Source organism: Leishmania major, chromosome 10 (assembly GCF_000002725.2).
Source record: "Leishmania major strain Friedlin complete genome, chromosome 10".
NCBI lineage: Eukaryota > Euglenozoa > Kinetoplastea > Trypanosomatida > Trypanosomatidae > Leishmania > Leishmania major.
The window spans coordinates 151308-171291 of record NC_007251.2 but is presented as its reverse complement, the minus strand read 5'-3'; the positions used below and the strand labels follow the sequence as shown (position 1 = coordinate 171291).

The 19984-nt window shown below is 58.3% G+C and overlaps 3 protein-coding genes and 1 pseudogene across 3 annotated transcripts, besides 1 other annotated feature; all 4 read right to left on the bottom strand.

Moving 5' to 3' along the window:
- Nucleotides 1-4199: 4199 nt before the first annotated feature.
- On the bottom strand, nucleotides 4200-5987 carry LMJF_10_0370 (putative folate/biopterin transporter; the record flags this gene model as incomplete). Its single annotated transcript, XM_001681315.1, has 1 exon — nucleotides 4200-5987. The coding sequence occupies one exon, from the start codon at nucleotides 5985-5987 to the stop codon at nucleotides 4200-4202; it is 1788 nt and encodes a 595-aa protein (XP_001681367.1).
- Nucleotides 5988-10451: 4464 nt separating this feature from the next.
- On the bottom strand, nucleotides 10452-12449 carry LMJF_10_0360 (putative folate/biopterin transporter; the record flags this gene model as incomplete). The annotated part of the gene is made up of 1 exon (XM_001681314.1): nucleotides 10452-12449. One exon carries the CDS (start codon nucleotides 12447-12449, stop codon nucleotides 10452-10454), a length of 1998 nt encoding a protein of 665 aa, XP_001681366.1.
- Nucleotides 12450-14080: 1631 nt separating this feature from the next.
- LMJF_10_0350 lies at nucleotides 14081-16164 on the bottom strand (annotated as a pseudogene).
- Nucleotides 14081-16164: a sequence feature.
- A 1572-nt stretch (nucleotides 16165-17736) lies between these two features.
- Nucleotides 17737-19041, bottom strand: LMJF_10_0330 (conserved hypothetical protein; the record flags this gene model as incomplete). The annotated part of the gene is made up of 1 exon (XM_001681313.1): nucleotides 17737-19041. One exon carries the CDS (start codon nucleotides 19039-19041, stop codon nucleotides 17737-17739), a length of 1305 nt encoding a protein of 434 aa, XP_001681365.1.
- Nucleotides 19042-19984: the final 943 nt, after the last annotated feature.

The following is a 19984-nucleotide window of genomic DNA, read 5'->3' as shown; positions in this document are numbered from 1 at the left end:
GGGAGGGGAGGGTGGGGTGGTGGGGTTCACGTAAGGAGGGGAGATTGAAGGGTCGAAGTCGACGAGGGAGCCCGAGGTGAAAAGAGACGGATGATAAACAGCACAGGGGCACGTAGCACCGACGGAATCGGGCCAAAGCCAGAGATGGAGGGGATGGGGGGGGCGGAGGGCTGAGCTGGTGGAAGACTCGGAACGATTGAGGAAGAGAAGGCGGAGGAGAAGAAACGTGTGGCTGTGTTACTGCTGGAAAGGAACAGGCAGGACTGTGGCGTTCGTGTGTTTAGATGTACGAGAGAGAGAAGATAAGCGGGGGATGGCAGCTTAGCGATCGAGGAAGGAAGTGTGTGTGTGTGTGTGGGGGGGCAGATTATGCGAGACGTGGGATGGTCGGAAAGTGATGCGGAGACGCCGTTGATGGGTGGCGGGAAAAGAGGGGCGGCCACGCACGAAGAGACACATACAAGGAGAGAGCGAGTTGATGCCATTGTGGTGAGAGCCAGAAAAATGGAGTCTGCTCTTGGCGAAGGGAAAGGGACACGGCGGCAAGCACCGCCCATAACATGAGCTCAGAAACAAACAACGAGAGAGAGAGAGCGTTCATACGCTGTTTGTTTCGATGTCTCGCTGAAGCGTAGGTTAGTGCACGCGTCGTGGCGACGCTGCTGGTATTCTGCCAAGCAGCGCGGAAAGTCGGTGAGGAATAGAGCGAGGAGGAGGCGTGAGAAGACAGCAGCAACCACGAAAAAGGCCCGAAGCAATCAGAGGGTGGAGCAGGCACCTGTGAGCAGTGTTGCTCTCGAAGCAACGTCGCGCAAGGCTGCGATTCTTGTTTTAGTGTTGTGGTGGTTCGCTCGTGCCCCCTTTTTTGCTGGATTTGCCGCTTCGGCGCCGAAGACATTGCCGGCAGAACACAAACCAAAAAAAAAACGTCAGCGAGGGGAGAAAAGGCACACACACACACACACAAACACACGCATGCATGCATGCATGCAGAGCACACAGACACACCCATGGGTGTGCTTGCGTGTGCGTGTGCTGGATGGGAGAGAAACAAGAAATCGAATCGAAACCGTACGACCAGTGCGCACATAACATCTGCGAAGCGTCGAGAGAGAGAGAGAGAGACAACAGACAGCAGACAACGCAGGCACCTACGCACACGCATCGCTTGAAGATGGGAAGGACGAAGGCGAAGACGAGAATTAAAGGGATGTATATATATATATATATATACATATATATATATAAGGTAGACAACAACAACCAAAAAAAAAGGAGCGGGGATCGGGGCAGCGGAGCGGAGAGTGACTATGCAACATGGTACCTGTGCATGTGAAATGAGAGAAGAGGGGCGCCAACCACAACGATAGGTATATACAAGCTCAGACAGACGCCATATATGGGTTTGAGCACGCACGCGCACGAACACTGCCGAGCAAGACGGCGACACAACCTCAAACACACAAGTCTTGATGAGCGAAGCCTCTGAGATGATGGCGATGTGATGGAACTGCCGTCTCTTCGTATCGCTGCCGGTGCGTGTGTGTGTGTGTGTGTATGCGCATGGTTCTACTAGGGACGGACCGTGGCACAGGGGGGGGGTGGAATTGCAGAAACGAGAAGTCATCCAAAAGCCTTCACGTTTTTTTGTCCTGTATGTTGCGCGAAATGCACTGAACCCGCAAGCAACAAACAAATGCATAGTGAGAAGAGATGACGCAGACAAGACGTATAGACCCCCTCCCCTCCCCTCCCCTCCCCTCTCTCCTCTGGCCCCGACACGTACAACAGGATTGCGAGGGGAGGAGAGGGGAGTGGCTGTGCTGTGTAACGCCCTCCCCCTAACCCCCCCCCCACCACACACACACACACACACACACACACACACACACACAGTGCGTTGGGTATTTTCCGTCGATTCGCCGTTTTTTTGGTTTTTGTCGGCTCCTTTTCCTGCACTTTGCCGGAATCCCACCCGCATCAGGCGCACCCAACAGACGTCGTGTACAGATGGAGAAGGAAGAAGAGTGGTGGTGGTGGTGGTGGTGGGGAGAGCAGGCACAGCACGCATTGCGTTCTTGCAGCAGAGACAAGGAAGGAGGGAGGCGGAGAAGAGACGACAAGGAAAACACGCAGCAGCATGGAGGGGTAAGAAAACAAGAGGGGCAGGAGGAGAGGGGGAGGGAGAATGAGGACGGACACAGAGTCACGGAGGAGGTGCCATACACAAGTACGCATACCAGCTCATCCATCTCAGTACGCACGTATGTGTGTGTGTGTGTGCGTCTGCACGTGTGCGCAGTGCTCCTCCTTGTTTTCGTATAGCTCTGACGGAGAGACGCTCGCGTGCAGAGCGGGGGGGGGGAGGGGGACGTACGATATAAAGATGTGACAACCATATCGACAATTCCAACGGCAAAACTGGAAAAAGGGGGACGGAGACGCAAGTGAAAGAGTCAGTGGAGGGGATAGAGGGGAGGGGAGTGTGTGTGTGGGAGGGGGGGGGCGGCGTGGATTACGGGGAAACGAAGTCATACCCAGGATGATGGCAATGATGAGTTAAAGAATGACAGCACACACGCACACATACATGCATATCACGCACACCACATGAGGACCCATGATGCCCCCCCCCCCCCCCCCATCGTAAGGCTAGTGGCTACACGGCGCTTGTCACAGACACACGCGCATCCACATCCAGGAGCCAAGCATACAGCCGTACATGCGAATGCCAAGGAAACGATCAGGCACCCAGCATGCTAGCCGCGTACATGCTTCCATGCAGTTTCTGGTCCATGTCTCCTGACACCAGTGCTTCCTTCTTCGCGTTGCGCTCGACTTCTTCCACCCATCGCGCAGGCGAGCGTCGCGTCAACGGACGAGAGTGCGTTGCGGAATGGGGAGGAGGAAGGCCGAGCGCCATGGAGTGTCATTGATTAGGGAAGAGACAAGGGAGGGACCCACTGTTGAGCAAGAACAGCGGTAGAGCTGCTGCATCGATACAGGAAAAAAGGTGGAAGAGGAATGATGAGAGCCACACAAGCACACGTGGGGCCATCAACTCACTCAGAAAAGATAGCAACCACGATAGCAAAGGCGTGTGCTCACGTGGTCGTGGTGTTTGTGGAAGAGGAGGAGGAGGAGAAGGGGGGAGGTGTGGGGAGGCGGATGACAACAGAGGGGAGGAGGAGAGGGAGGGGGAGCCGAGCAGAGACATTACTATGGAGAAAGTCGACGGAAGCAAACAATCAAGAGGAAAAAGGGGGGGGGGGCGAAAAGAGAGAGAGAGGAGAGGGAAGACGTGTCACAAAACCGTACATGCACTGCAGGCACAAGGTCACGCAGAGAGAAGGGAGGGGAGGGGGAGACCCACGCACACACTGGGGGCGCAAAGATGGCGCTGTCAGGGATACAAACAAATAGGGGCCCGAGTAGTTATGCATTTTTATAGGCACGATAACAACACTCGTGCACCCAAGACAGGCGCAGCAAGTGATCGGGCGTGGCAAACTCGCATGCGTGTCTGTGTGCGTGGGTGAGCCATCCGAATGAAGAAAAAAGATGAGGAGAACACTGAAGAATGAATACGCACTTTCGATGCAGACAGACACGAAGAAGAACAAAAACACACAGAAATAAAGCAGCCGCAAGGACGACGCCACTCCGCCTCTTAACGCGTCTCTTCGTTTCCAGCAGCACTCATTCCTCAGCCAGGCGGTGCCACGCACCTGTGCAGCTAGGCGCTTCAGCGAGGGATCGGGCAGAGAGAGAGAGAGAGAGAGAGAGAGAGAGAGAGGGATATCACCAACAGAGGTTCGAGCCGTCAACGAGTACGATTGGGTGGTGGTGTTCTTCCGTTGGGAGGCGTGCATCCCCTCGCAGCTATCCGTCGGTCTGGGTTTCTACAGTGCGATGGGGTCCCAGAAAAAAAAAAAAATAGTGTGTGTTGTGTGGGAGGGAGGGAGGGAGGGAGGGGGGGAGGGAGGGAGGGAGGGAGGGGGGGGGGGTTGGTGAACCGCAACAACAACAACAAAAAAACACCAAAAAACAAAAAAACAACACGTCACGGCGCTTTATCGACGTGGATGTGCGCGCGTTCCACACACTCCTTCGACACCACCTCGGCATCCACCCACCGCGACCGACCAACACACACGGGCGGGCGGGGGGCGGGGGGCGGGGGGGGGAGGTTGCTCAACTTACGCGTGGTCCTTTGGCGCAGCAGCCGCGGCCGAAGCCTCCGCGGAGTGCTCCGAGGTGTTTTCCTCGGCTGCGGCCACCACCTTCACGCACATTTCATCCGCCTTCTGGCGCACCACCTTGCCGTCAATGTCGATATCGTCGCAGATGCGCGCCATCGGGAGCAAGTACGAAAGCGGAATCACCAGCAGCGGCGTGCACACGCTGGTCACGAACAACAGCAGCGGCAGGTTGTCGTAGTTGCATGGGTCGTTATCCGAAAAAACAGGCCAGCCGTACTCCATGATGATCGCACCGAGGGACGCCGCGGTGGTCTGGCCAAGATTCGCGAAGCCCGCCATCAGCGCATACACGACACTCTCCGAGCCACGAGGGCACAGGCGAGACAGCATCACAACCAACGGCATAAAGCCAAGCATGTACACAATCTGTGCCACAACAGCATCACCCCAGATGTACATGGCGTGGTCAGGGATGCCAATGTGCAGGTTCCACCGCTTCACAATGATGATGTCGAACAGTGCTGCCATAACTTGCATGATTGTCGTCGCAATGAAGGTCACCTGATAGTTGTGCTTCGCGAACAGGAAGTTGAACAGTGTCACGCCGACCAGCCCTGCGAAGTTGCCGATCACGCCCGCCACCGTGCCGTAGAAGGTGTAGGTGAAGTTCGGCAGGTTGCCAGGGCACTCATTCGAGTTCAGATAAAAGGCGTACAATGGACTGCTGGCACGGATGTAGACGGCCATCTGAAGGTACGCAAACACGTTGGCCTTCGCAATCACCAGCGGCAGGGCCCAGAAGGACGTGGCGCAGCAGATGGTCGACACAACGACGCACGCAATCAGGAGGCCCAGCGTGTCGGCCAGCATGTTGGCACACAGCATCGTGATCACAGCACAGGTCATGACGACGCTGTACACGAAGATCTTCCAGTTCTTCGAAATCACCTCCGTGTTTGCCTCGAACAGCCCGAACAGGCACGGCACCGGCGGCTTGCCGTAGTACACATCGCCCTCGGCCACCCCCTCGCCGTCGTCATACGCGTCGTCGTAGACGTCCTGCACAAGTTCACCGTTGTCGCGCTGACCATCGTTGAGGGCGTCCCGTACGGCACCCTCCACGTCCTCATCCGAGTGCGAGTGCTGCGGGCTCTTCTTCCCCTTCGCCGCACCACCATGCTGCGCACCCGCCGTGCCGTCGTTCACCCCCTCGAGACCCAGGCGCTCACGCTCCTTGCGGGTCTCCTCCAGAATAAACAGCGCGTCCTCGGAGCGCAGCACGCGGTTCTTCTTCTCCCCGTACCAGTTGAACAGGTAGAAGACACAGGTGATGGCCTGCAGCGCGGCAGACACGAAGATGCTGATCTGCGGCTTCCCGGCATCCGCGAGCGGGCCGTTCATCACAGTCGCGATGATGGCCCCTACCATGATCCAGAACCAGATCCAGCTCACCATGGACGGGCCAGGCTTCGGGTTCTCGCGCATCAGTCGACTGTAATGGCCCTCCGACAGGATATCCACGTTGGCCTTGCCCCACGTCGACAGGAAGATGAAGGCACACGCCACATCAGCCGACGCCTCCTTCGCGGGCAGCAGGCCGTAGATCAGCGCGAACGCACCACCGCCGACGCAGGAGATGAACATGTACCAGCGCTTCGTGTAGCCGAGGAAGGCGAAGCCGTCGCAGAGCATCGCGGTGAAGGCCTTGATGGACCACCCCATGGACGAAAGCGAAGACAGGCGCTGGTAGCGGGGAACACTGATGCCGTAGCGATCAATCATCATGGCGTACGTCTGACCGGTAAGAATCTGATCCGCGATACCCTTGCAGAGCAGGTAGCTCGTACCAAGAGCGACGATGACCTTGGGCCCGTAGCCCTCGACAGCTTCACCAAATATCGGCACCCGTCGCACCCACGGCCACTTCGAGAACAAGGCAGCTGCCTGCGGATGAACGCCGTTTTTCTGCTTCGCTTGCGACCCTTGCGCGCTGTTCTGCGCCCTCCCGGCGTTGCGGGAGGGCACATGGGTGAGCCCTTGGTCTTCTGAGTGCGGCATGTGCGCAGGTGCAGTGCGTAGCGAGAAACTCCGATGACCGTGCGGGCTTTTAAGGAGACTGGCAGGAGAACTGCCGCGCACGGGTGGCGGTATGGCACTGCGTCGAGAAGGCCGCCGCACGGACTTGCATCAAGGAGGAATGGCGTACGAGAGAAGAAAAGTAAATTTGGGGATTCGATGCCAAGTCTCTGCGTGGTGAGAGAGAGCCTCCGGAAAGTCCGTCACGATAGATCGGTCGAGATTGAGAGCAAGGAAAGGGAAAACACTATGATACGCGTGCGCAGACGTGTATGCGTGTGTGTGTGTGTGTGTATTTGTGTGTCCGTTGGCAGATGTGGGGGTGGTGGCACTAATGATTCGAGGAAGGGCGGATAGGTGAGTGGGTGTCGTCTGCTTACGAGGATAATGACGTATCTCGAGCTTTGGTGCATATCGAAGGATACATATAGTCAGCCAGAGGGGGTGCGAGAAGTCGAACAGCCAAGAGCGGTAGTGGGAGAGAAGAGTCGAGAGTAGGAAGCAAAAGCAGCAGAAAAAAACGGAAGTGCCTCATCTGTGATGTGGCGACCATGAAGCGTTCAGCTCGAGGCTACCGAGAAGAGTGTAGCAGCGGCTGAGCGACGAGAGCAAGAAAAGGCAGAAGAGGGGCGGCACGCTTAGAAGGGCACACGATGCGTGTAAACGGAGCCCCCGCGCGGGGATAGATGGGTACGTGGCTGGCTGATGGACGCACCTACCCAAGAGTGCGAAACGACAGCCCCGACGCCCGTCCATCGATGGGTGGGCGTCGAACCACGTGATTTTCCCTTCTAAGCCTCCCCCTCTGCTATTTTCTGCTGTAACCGTAACCCTTTGAGGCACACCTACACGTGGTCACTGAGGGATCCGTGCATCGTTTTTTATCCTTTTATTTCGGTTTGATTGTGTGGTGAGCATCCTACGCCGATGACTCTGACAGGCCGAAGTGCACTGGCGCGCCAACATGTAAAGCACACACGTCCAATGGAAACACTGAGGAGAGCAACGGTATCGGCCTGCTTCTGCCGTCGCAACGGCAGCCCCCTCCCCGTCCCCAACCCGACAACCATTATCATCCGGCACATCAGCACACAAGACACGCAAAAATGCACATCTCTATATATGCATGAATACGTATATATATATATCCATATGTACACACATATATATATATATCCATATATACACACATATATATACACACATATATATATATATATATATATATATATATGTGTGTGTGTGTGTGTGTATGTGTCAACCCAAGAGAGGAAAATCAGAGGATACAGAGAAGCAACCAAAGAGAAAAGAGCATCGCACGAGGGATCCCCAGTGGCGGGGAGTTGGCAGTTGGAGGGGTGGTGGATGGAGGGTGACGGGGGAGGAGGGAGGGAGGGGGCGCCCGTCAGAGGAGCCAACGCAACGACAACAGACATGTATGCAGCCGGGTCAACGTGAGAGCGAGGCCGAGCGGTGGGGAGCACCGCAGCCCAATTTCCTAGAAAGAGAGGGGAAGGACGTGGGTATGCGTGCCTTTGTGCCTTACTGCACATACAAGGACATCGATGCCAGCATCGCATCACGCGCACAGTGGCTGCAACGATGTGCATGCTATGTGCACATGTGTGCACACCTCCGCACACACGCATACAACTACCTATCATGCAGAGACGTAAGTGCACGCAAGGCCTTACCCATTTCACCACTAGCCCCCCCAAAAAGAAAAAAAAAGTAAAAGCAAGAGCGAAAACTCAAAGCACGCACACACGCGCGCGCACACACACGGTGTACAGGGAAGCAGAAGGGGAGAGAGAACACAGTGCAATCAGGGGAGGCTGTACCCACCTTGACCACGTCTTCGGTATCACAGTACACGCACAACCGATTCTATGCACACTTACACACTTACACGCGGGGGAGGGGGAAGAGAGAGGGAGGTGGGGGTGGAAAGGAAGGAGTGTCAACAGACGCTCGCACGCACACGGAGATGAACAAACGCAAAGACTCAACGGAATGAAAAGGCGCACAGAACAGCACTGAAAAAAAAAAGGGGGAGAGAGGAAGAGGGGGGAGAGGGGGAGCATATCGAAGATTTGAGTACATGCCTCAGAAGAGCAAGTCACCACATGCGACTTCACCAGCCGTAAAAAAACAACAAGCGCATAAGCACGTGTTTATGCCTCGCTGTGTGGGTGTCTGTGTCTATTTGTGCATGTATATATATATGTGTGTGTGTGTGTGTGTGTGTGGTGTGATGTCAGGGTATTCCTGGCAGCACGTGCACCCTCGACACACACACACACACACACACACACACACACACACACACACACACACACACACACACACACACACACACACACACACACACACACACACACACACGCATAATAGCTACGAGCTTCCACGCGAGAAACCTCCGCCACTGCATGGTGTGCACACGTGAGAGGGGGTGGATGGGCCAGGCAAAACGAAGGAAAAGGGGCACGATGCACCGCCAGTGTACTCCCTACACAACCACGGCGAGGTAATCGGAAGAGAGGAGAATTCAAAACCAAGATATCAAAAAGAACGTCAGTGGCATGTCATTGTCAATCGTGACAAGAGAAGGCAAAAGCAGTATAGACGCACGCACGCATGTCCAATAATAATTATAAAAAATCAGCTTGCGAAGTGTGTCTATGCGTCGTTCACTTACCGTATCGGTAATCGAGGTCGAAAGGTTTACGGCAGAGCCCCACCCTCACGCGATCAACGTGGTTCGCGGTCGTCCTCAACGACACACGCTCACGGGTGTACGCACACGGACACGTATGCTCGCCGTCAGCTTCGTTCGCTTCGCACAAGTAAAAATAAAAGGAAGATAAGACCGCCCCCTAAAGAAAGGAACACACACACACACATACACCGAAGGGGGAGGAGGAGGGAGGGAGCTGCTTGGATGGGATGGTGTCGCCTCTGTGGGATCGGAGGGGTGAACAGATGGGGGCCATGAAGCCCATCGAAGGAGCGCCCGCGATCCGCCGCCACATCGGCAGAAGCGGGGGGGAGGGAGGGAGGGTCGCCGACAAAGGGCTTGCTCACGAGCACCCATCACGAAAGAGGTGTGCCGTAGAGAAAGGGAGGGAGGCGAGGGAGGGGAGGGCGAAAGAAGAAAAACGAAAGCACGAGCCGGCAGAGCAGTGCAAGAGCTAACACACACACACACACACACACAAACGGTGAAGGGGACGGAGATGTAAAGCCGGGGACGATGGGCCCAGAGCAGCATCTTCACGTGCCAGTGAGACGCACCGCGTGCAGGATGATCAGTGGCGAGGGAGATGAGGGCCACTCGCGCTCAGACGTGGGGATTTTTGCGGTGGAGCATCCTGGTACCCACACCAGCGAAACCAACAATACCAAACGACCCCCTTCTTTTTTTGGTTGCCCGTTCAGCGTGCATCCATCTCCCGCCAATACAAACCCCCAACGCCGCTCTGTGCTCCCCCCGCCCCTGCATGGTGCCAGTCGCCACCCCGGGTGCCTCCCCCTTGAGGTGGCGCAGGCTCCCTTCCCACACCAGTGGCCAGTGCGAGGGCTGGGTGAGGTATCTGTGTTTTGCGCGGACACACTGCCCCACCGTAGAGATGGCACAAGCGTACTCACTGTCACAGGCCCCCCATCTAATGCAACGCCACCCCAGGACCTGGACGCCGACATCAGCAGCGATGCATCGCTCTGACCTCCCCTACGCCATAGCCAAACGGGCCCTGGGATACCGCGCGCTGAGGCGTATGCGTGTGGGTGGGGTGAGCGCGCTCGCGCCGGGAGGGGCACGAAGAGACCAGACGGCAGCGGAAAGGAACACCACCATAGCGCTTCACCGGGGGAGGGGGCTATGGGCAAAAGAGGTGCTTGAAGAAAAGAAGGCACGCGCTACGCGCAGGCCGCATACGGATAGCTGAGAGCCACACGCCGCGCCGCGAGCCGATGAGACCTGCGCGTAACGCGTGCCTGTGCAAGCGCGCGTGTGTGTGTGTGTCTGCTTACATGCAGAGGTCGTTTACGACGGCGTCACGATGAACGGGCATGATGAAGAGGCGCGGAACCAATACGAGTACACACGCGCGCTCATTTCAGGCGCTGCTGGTTGCCGCCACGACGCCCTTTGCAAGACCTTCACAGTCCGCGCTAGACTTTCTCTCGCGTTGCCTCGTCGTCCTGTGCCTTCGTCGCACGGGCGTTCTCAGCCGACGAGGGCGGCGACTGCAACTCGCCTGTCTCGACCGCCATCAACTCCGCGTCTACCTTCCTGCGCAACGCCTTGCCGTCAATGTCGACATCGTCGCAGATGCGCGCCTTCGGCAGCAGCAGAGTCAGCGGCAGCACGAGCGGAGGCGCGCACACATTGCACACAAACAGCAGCCATGCAAGATTCTCCATGCCGCAACGGTAACCATCGTCCTGGGTCTTGAACACAGGCAGGCCGTACTCCATGATGATCGCACCGAGGGACGCGGAAGTCGAGCGTCCCAGGCTCGCGAAGCCCGCCATCAGCGCATACACGACACTCTCCGAGCCACGAGGGCACAGGCGAGACAGCAGCACAACCATCGGCATATAGCCAAGCATGTAGCACACCTCGCTCACTACAGCCGCACCCCAAATGTACATGGCGTGGTCAGGGATGCCAATGTACAGGTTCCACCGCTTCACAATCACAATATCCGTCATTCCGCCCAGAACCTGCGCGAACGTGGTCACGCAGAAGGTGAGGCGGTAGCTGCACTTCGAGAATATGCAGTTGAATGCGGACACGCCAGCCAGCGCTGCGAATTTGCCGATCACGCCCGCAACGGTGTTGTAAAAACTGTAGCTAAAGTTCGGGAAGTTCTCCTCACAGTTGTATGAGTTCAGGTAGAAGGTCATGAGGGGGCTCGCGATGTTGATGTACACCGCCTGCTGGAGGTAGCCAAACACGTTGGCCTTCGCAATCACCAGCGGCAGGGCCCAGAAGGACGTGGCGCAGCAGATGGTCGACACAACGACGCACGCAACCAGGAGGCCCAGCGTGTCGGCCAGCATGTTGGCACACAGCATCGTGATCACAGCACAGGTCATGACGACGCTGTACACGAAGATCTTCCAGTTCTTCGAAATCACCTCCGTGTTTGCCTCGAACAGCCCGAACAGGCACGGCACCGGCGGCTTGCCGTAGTACACATCGCCCTCGGCCACCCCCTCGCCGTCGTCATACGCGTCGTCGTAGACGTCCTGCACAAGTTCACCGTTGTCGCGCTGACCATCGTTGAGGGCGTCCCGTACGGCACCCTCCACGTCCTCATCCGAGTGCGAGTGCTGCGGGCTCTTCTTCCCCTTCGCCGCACCACCATGCTGCGCACCCGCCGTGCCGTCGTTCACCCCCTCGAGACCCAGGCGCTCACGCTCCTTGCGGGTCTCCTCCAGAATAAACAGCGCGTCCTCGGAGCGCAGCACGCGGTTCTTCTTCTCCCCGTACCAGTTGAACAGGTAGAAGACACAGGTGATGGCCTGCAGCGCGGCAGACACGAAGATGCTGATCTGCGGCTTCCCGGCATCCGCGAGCGGGCCGTTCATCACAGTCGCGATGATGGCCCCTACCATGATCCAGAACCAGATCCAGCTCACCATGGACGGGCCAGGCTTCGGGTTCTCGCGCATCAGTCGACTGTAATGGCCCTCCGACAGGATATCCACGTTGGCCTTGCCCCACGTCGACAGGAAGATGAAGGTGGCTGCCACATCAGCCGACGCCTCCTTCGCGGGCAGCAGGCCGTAGAGGAGGGCGAACGCACCACCGCCGACGCAGGAGATGAACATGCACCAGCGCTTCGTGTAGCCGAGGAAGGCGAAGCCGTCGCAGAGCATCGCGGTGAAGGCCTTGATGGACCACCCCATCGTAGCGATGGTGGACAGGCGCTGGTAGCGGGGAACACTGATGCCGTAGCGATCCATCATCATGGCGTACGTCTGACCCGTCAGGATGCGATCCGCGAGGCCCCTGCAGAGCAGGTTGGTAGCTCCAAGAGCGACGATGACCTTGGGCCCGTAGCCCTCGACAGCTTCACCAAATATCGGCACCCGTCGCACCCACGGCCACTTAGAGAACAGAGTCGCTGCCTCGGGGTGCACAAACCTTCTCGGTCTCATGGCTCTAACGTTTCTGTAGGGGCCGGCGTTCATCTTCTCGGGAGAGGCTTTATCATCACGCTGAACCTTCGGCATTCTGAGCTTCTCGGAAAACAGAAACGAATAGCAGGAACGAAAAACAAGGGTGGGGGATAGTGCAGGACAGGGCGGAGGCGGCGGCGGGGGGGGGAGAGAGGAGGAGAGATGGGGCGCAGGGGAACGGCGACCAACACCACAACCAGAACAGAAAACGGGGGCGCGGACAGACGAGGGGCGCAAGGGTGACTGTAAATGAGCGAAATGGGGTGTGAGAGGAGCGGAAGGGGGTAGACGGAGAGCGACAGAAAGCCGGCCAGGTAATACGGGAGTCACGTAAAGCGTCGTGTGCACACGGGCGTGCATGTGTCAGTGTTTGCTGCTGCTGCTGATGATGCGTTATGCATCAGTAGTCGGTAGAGGGCAGCGGGCACGTGCGCGTGTGCGTGGTGTCGAAACGGAGAAGAGGGAGGAGAGGAAGACAGGAATGGAAAGGGGCCGTGTAGGGGGGGGGCAAGCAGACGCTGTGGTGCGCGTAGGCCCCCCACTGAACGCATGCGATGTGCGACACTGGTGTGCAGCGTGTGTGTGTGTGTGTGTGTGCGTGGAAAATAACACAGATAGAAAGTTTCGGCTACCCTCATGGTTTCTGTCGCCCTCACGCCGAACGTTCCCCCCAGGGAACGGGGTGAAGATGAAGCGGGGTGGAGCAGCTGCTTGAAACCTGTAGGTTCTTGCCTGGTTATGCTGTGAGCTAGCGCTTTACTTTCGTCTTTCCGGGCAGCACCAGACACACGCATGCACATGCGCACACACTAACATGCACTACTACGGCACAGATCGTTGTCCACGAAGCGAAGCACGCCACTAGCCTTGCTCGTTGCATACCCAGCGAAGGACTAAGCACGAGCCCAGTCCCATCCGCTGTGAAACCAGTCGGCGCGGGGCTAGCTGGCTGCACATCATTGCGAGTGGGTGATCTCTGTATGTGGGTATGTGTACATCATGGCATGTGTGCCATGGCAAGTATCCCTTTTTTGTTGTTCGTTGCGCTGAAATCGCAACGAACAACCGCCAAAGACGGCGACAGGCAGCCAAGCCCTCACAGGAGACGGAACGAAGAGGCGCTCATGCGCACCCCCTCGCACGTACACACGCACATGTACACTACTTCTCTCGCCCCCTTCCTCCCTTTTCCTGCTCCCTCCGCCGCCTCATCCAGAACAACGGAAGACGAAGAGGAAGAAACGAAGGGCGCGATATCACGCAGAGCGGCGGCACCGGCGGAGGAGCGCCGCAGGAAAAGGGAAGCACGGGAAGAGAGGCAGAGAGCTTGTGCGTCTCCCAACGTCACTGTGAACAGCAGTTAGCAAGGGCGATAGGCATCACGTGCAACGAACCAAAGAACAGGGAAGGAGACGCCTACATGAAACCGGTATGGTGGAACGGAGGCTACAGAGGAAGAGGAATACGCGAGGAGCACACACGCAAGAAAAAAAAAGACAGAAAGCAACAATAGAGGAGAGCAACGCGCCTGCTCTTCCTCGTTGCATTGACCCGTGTCGCCTCTCCCCCCCCCTCTACACGTCCGCGTGTTCGAACGAGGAGTGTGCTGCTCATTGCACGACCCTCCGTACAGCACCATCGGCATCGGTAAGCTGATGGGGGTCTGAGACTCGAGCGTCCGTCAGGTGAGCATCCGGTGCATTGGCGTTGCTGTCGAAGCAGTCCTTGTCAGTTGAGATGCGCTGCTCCGGCTGCTCCTCCCTCATGAACTCCGCCCTCAACGGCGCGTGAATCGCGTGGCCATTCACGTCGATGTCGTCGCAGATGCGGGAGCGGGGCAGCAGAAGGAACGACAGCGGCACAATGAACAGCGGGCAGCACAGATGCCCCGTGGCCACAAGCCAGTGCTCGTTGCCAAAGTTGGATAAGCCAGACATCAGTGCGTATACCGTGCTCTCCGAGCCACGAAGGCACAGACGCAACATCAAGATTGTGCACGGCATGGTGCTTAGCATGCTGCAAATATTGTAGATGATGGCATCACCGCACAGATACATGGCATGGTCAGGGATGCCAATGTAGACATTCCAGCGCTCCACCATGATGATGTCGAAGATGCTGGCCACCGCCATGAGGGAGACGGTGATGCACAGGGTGACGTGGTAGCTCATTTTTTGAGAAGGTGTTGATGAAGAGGACGACGCCAGCAATACCACCGATGTTCGAGATGACGGCACTGATGGTGTTGTAGAAAGTGTACGAAGAAGTGCGGACCACGAGGCACGCAGGAAGCGTCCGCGACGTAGAAGTTGTCCAGTGCACCAGGCAGTTGCCGGTACAGCAACGAGTTCAGGTCGAAGAAAACCTGCGCCTTGGCGATGACCGGTGGAAGAGCGACAAAGGCGAAGGCGCAGCACACAACGGAGATGGCGATGCTTAGATACATCAGCTCCCACGTTGTACCGAGGATCGTCACGCACACCAGTGCCACCACGCTGCAAGTCATTACGGTGCTGTGGAGTACGGCGCGCCAGTTGTACCGCACCACCTCAGTGCTGATCTCGAAGATACCAAACAGACATGAGGGGATGCGCGAGTCCTCCCCCACCGCCTCGGCATTGTCGCGCTCCCCCTGCCGCCATCACGTCGCCCCTGAGAGCGGAAACGCGGTGCTGCGCGTGAGTGCCTTTGACGCCATCGCCGATCGAGAGGCCGAGCATGTCATCGTCGACAGCCAGGAATCTTTGTGGGAGCTGACGCGTGTGCTTTCCCAGAGTCTGGGGAGGCGGCGATGGATTCTGCCCCACCAGGTGTGTGTGTGTGTGGGGGGGGGGTGTCCTCGCCATGGGCGACTGTCGTTACGTCCAAGGAGGGCGAGCCCAACCCGGTCTTCGCACAGGCCGTCGCAAGCGCAGCCTTTGGCGTCACTCAGGTCCTGCAGCCGCACCACCCAGTTTGTCTTTTCGCCGTACCAGTTGAACACACAGAAGATGCCCGCCACAAACTGCAGGGCAGCCGCGACCATCACGCCCACGTCCACCTTGCCACTCTCCGACAGCGGGCCCTGAATCACGGACGCGATCAGGGCGCCGGTAAAGATGGACAACCAAACGCAGCTCACGAGCGCTGGTCCAGGACATGGGTTACGGCTCATTAGGCGGCTTTAGTGGCCCTCCGATAGTATGTCCACGCTCGACTTCCCAAGGGTGGTCAGGAAAACGAAGGCGGGGGCGGGGGCGCCGGACGACGGCTGCGCAGGCAGCAGCGCATAGCCCAGGCTGAAGCCAGCGCCCATAACGCACGAGAGCAGCATGTACCACCGCTTCGTGTACCCCATGAGCGCAAACGTGTCCGCAAGGGCCGCGATGAAGGCCTTCACAGACCATCCTGCTCCCCAGACGGCGGCGAGGCGTTGATACCGCGTGGCATCGAGACCGTAGCGCCTCATGAGTATTGGCTGGCGCGAGAAGCTGATCATCTGCTCCGCCATTCCGTTACAGAGGAAGTAGGCGAGGCATACCGAGGCAATCAGCCTGGGCCTGTAGCCCTCCAAGGCGTGGCCAGCCACGGGAACCAGACGCACCCAGGGGCACGCGGCGAACAGCAATTCCGCCTGCGGATGAACGATCGCTCCGTCAGCCTTGGTGCAGTGGCTGCCCGGCGTGATCGGCGGCCTCTGCTCACCAGAAACCATCGGCTCAGGCACGCCCGAGCAGAGTGACCCACCTCCGCTGCGCCGTCACCGCCGTCTTTTTCGCGGCCGGCGCTCCCGTGGAATCCAGCCATCGTCGCTGGTGAGAGGGGGTTGAGCTCGGCCGACAGAAGTGGACAGAGTAAAGCAGACAACGAAGGCACAACTAGGGAAGCTCGCATTCAGAAAGAGCGTTGCCCGGTGGATGGCAGGCGGTGAGGGCAAGCACGAACAAGGCAGTCCACGAGGATTTTCGATGCGTACTGCGTCACGGAGGGCTTGCTCGGTAAGGAAGGTGCTGTTCTACTCGCCTTATCTGTGGTCGTGCGCGTGGAGCGTGCAGACAGGGGGCAGGGGTCGAGTGCATGGGACGATGTGCAAGAAAAGAAGACGTATAGGTAGAGTGTCGGGCGCTTGTGGCACACAAAGGGCGGGAGAAGGCATGAGGCATCACACTCGTCGACAGCGACCGAGGCACAGCGTGAGGGGGAGGGGTGGGGGACAGCGTGCAAGCACGAAGGATGACCCATAAGACGAGAGGCGTACCAGCAACGCGTATCGCTATGCGAGTCCCTCTCCGACCTTGTTAGACCCAGACATGCATCTCCGCTTCATGTCGGTTGTGTCCCGACACAGTAGATCTTGGCGGAGGGTGTCAGGCGGAAAAGATGCGGACACACATACATACGCACACACAGAGGCACAGGGAAAAAAGAAAAACACGGGACGGTGCGGGAGCGGGGGGGGCAGAGAGATGTGGTGACGCCACATAATCGTACGTAAGACAGAGGAATAACGACCAAGCGAAAAACAGAAGAGCATACACACACACACACACACACACACACACACACACACAGGCACACAGAGAGCTGCAGGTGGTGGGAAAGACACATATGTGTATTCTGGTACGACTAACAACAGCGAGCAGAGATAACAGGAAGAAGAACACCTGCTGGCCACTGTGGGCGCCACCTGAACCGTCCTCCCCCCTTTCCTCATCCATGAACTCCCCACCCGCCCTGCCCCACTCCAACCCAAAGATGAAAGGTGCGGAAGAAGGGAGCTGTTTGCGGCCGACTGGCACCCGCTCTTTTCGGTTCGTTTTGTGTGTGTAGATGTGTGTGTGTGTGTGTGTGTGTATGCTTTCCTTCGTGGCTCCCTCCCCTCCCCTCCCCTCCCTTCCCTTCTCCTCTCCTCTCCTCTCCCCTTCCCCTCCCCTCCCTTCCCCTCCCCTTCACGCACACGTCACTCGCCTACAGCTGTGAGTTGGCTCTCCGGCTGCTCTCCTGGGTTGTGGGCCGACATGTGTTTCTTTTTTGAGGCCGCGCAACAGAGAAACGGCAGCTGCGGCTCTTCATCTGCCGCTGCTTGTCAGCGTATCGCTATTGCCGGGCGAGGTTCGGGACGGGTGGTGGTGTTGGGGAGGGGAGAGAAGGGAGGGGAGCGCCGAGACAAGTCTGCACTTAGGAGGAGGACAGTGTACTGCAGAGATGCGGTAAGCAGGGCGATGCAGGCTTGGAGAGAAAGGGTGCAACGGCAAAGGCACTAGAGGACGTGACGCTGGCCCTGCAGCTACACCCATCCATGCCCGGGGACAGCTGTGTTGACACCGCTGCGCTTGTCGCGCTCATGCGTAGACCACCCCTCTGCACTCGGCAGCGGCGGCGGTGGATTGGCTGCCTTGGGTGAACAAGCCTTGGAGTGAAAGGCGGTCATGGCAGAGCGGCTGCTGCTGAGCAGCTGCTGCTGGGCTTTACTCAGGGAACGCATGTGCAGTGCGCACTGCACCTCAAGAGCTAGTATTGCACTGAGCATCTCTTCAGTTGGTAGCTCAGATGGCGCTCTTGGCTCGCCTGGCGGCTGGGATGGGTGGCTGACCGGCACATTACGGAGGCACGTCGCTACAGTCCTCAGCAGTTCAACGTCGTCTGGCGCGGTTCCTGTTGGGCTCAGCGTCGATGCCGTCATCTCGACGAGCACACGCATTATAAGTCGAAGACTGCCAACGAGTTCCTCGGCGGCACGACAGTTCTGCGACGAAGCCATTCGTGAAGTCTGCGTGTTCGCCGGCTCTCTCGAATCCGGGCCCTCAGAGGTCAAGTAGGCAGCGCTGCAGAGACGTCGCAAGAGGCCTGGCTTCACGGCAGCGGAACACGTGGTTGTCGAGCTCTGATGGTATGCTGGCATCATGGTCTCGTTCGCCAAGGCAATCCACTCCATGTCCGAAGGGCCCACCGTCACCTCTTCCGTTGGCGATGCGTCGCTGGCGGTGGTGGCCGGAACGTAGAGGCAGTCGAAGGGCAGGCGCGCCGCCGCGGGGGAGTGTGGCGGATTGGGTGCGGCGGTGTCCGTGTCGCCTGCGGCGCTCGTCACTTCCTTGTCGTAGACTACCAGTAACACAAACCCCGTAGCCGTCGACGGCAAAATCGAGGTGCTGCGCAGCTGCTGCTGGACACAGTTAGCGATCGCCGCGATGTGGTCCGCACCGGCCATCGCCTCGCCCTTGGCCTTCTTGACAGCACCTCCGACCGACAACTGGGAGCCGTCTCTGTCATCACCACCTCTCGGGTGCCGCGTGCTCGTCCACCGTGAGCTGGCACAGACGACGTAGCACCCCACCACGTCCATCTCAGGCATCACAGCGCTGAGCTGCTCGCGGTGCTTCTGGGCCGCCGGCCAGTCAGTCTTGTCGCGGAGTATGTTTTGAAGAAAAGTGGCATCCCCGGATGGCGCCACGGCCACCGCCACACCGTCGGTCGACTGCAACCGTAGCGGGAACTCGAAGGAGGCGCAGAGCGTCGTGGTGATGCCTCGGCCTCCGCTCTCCGCGCTGCATGTGCTGGTGACAACAGGGCCGGACGCTCTCGTGGTCCCCATCAGCAAACCTGCAGTGGACAGGAAAACCGGGGCAGGGAGTGAGGCGGCGGCGGCATCCGGCGCACTTCCCTGCTTTTGCGGCGACCGCTGTTGCTGAGTTTGCAGACCTACGCGCGTCACATGATCCACGATGCTGAGAAGGACCAACGGATGCACCGTGACAGCGGCCGGCATCTCGTTACGAGTGCCTTTTTATTATTGTTGTATGCCCTTTGCCTCTGGTGGTGGTGGTGGTGGTGGTGGAGGGGGGAAGGGGGGGGTTATGGGTGTGCACGGGTGATGTCCAGCGCCGCTTGTCCCGTCGGGCTCGCAGGGTCTCACTGCGTGCGCGCGTGGGAGCGGGAGAAGCACCGCGTGGGTCGGAGGGGGGAGAGTGGAGGGCGAGCAGGTAAAATGCAGAACAAAAAAGTCGAAGCAGTGCTCACACTCGAGTCGAAGCGAGGGAGCGATAGCGTATATGCAAAATGTGCGTGTCGCGACTTCTCTTGATGTACCACCTAATCCGTGCACGCATGCATCTGCGTCAAGACCCCCGGCACGGGCGCCGGCACAGTCGGCAGGCAACGCCCAACACACGTGCATTGATTGGTGAGAGACGCAGGCACTGTTGCGGAAACAGCGGGTACAGCTCCACTGAACAACGGACGAGCGGCGGTGGAAGTGCAAACTACCCCTCCTCCCTCTCACCACCACCACCGCTACCACCAAGAAAAAACAAAAGGGAATCGGCTCAGGATGTACAAGACCGCAAGTCGGAGCGGGACTAGGACGCTGGCGGGCCTGTGGAGGCGCACAGCCTACAAAATCAGAAGTACGGCGGCGTGAGACCCACAACGGGTGAGCGCCCCTCTTCCCTCTCCTCCCATTTCGGTCTACACGGACATCTGAAGCAAGTGTTTCCTGGCGCATAGGCGCACGCCGAAAACAACAGCAACGCATACAC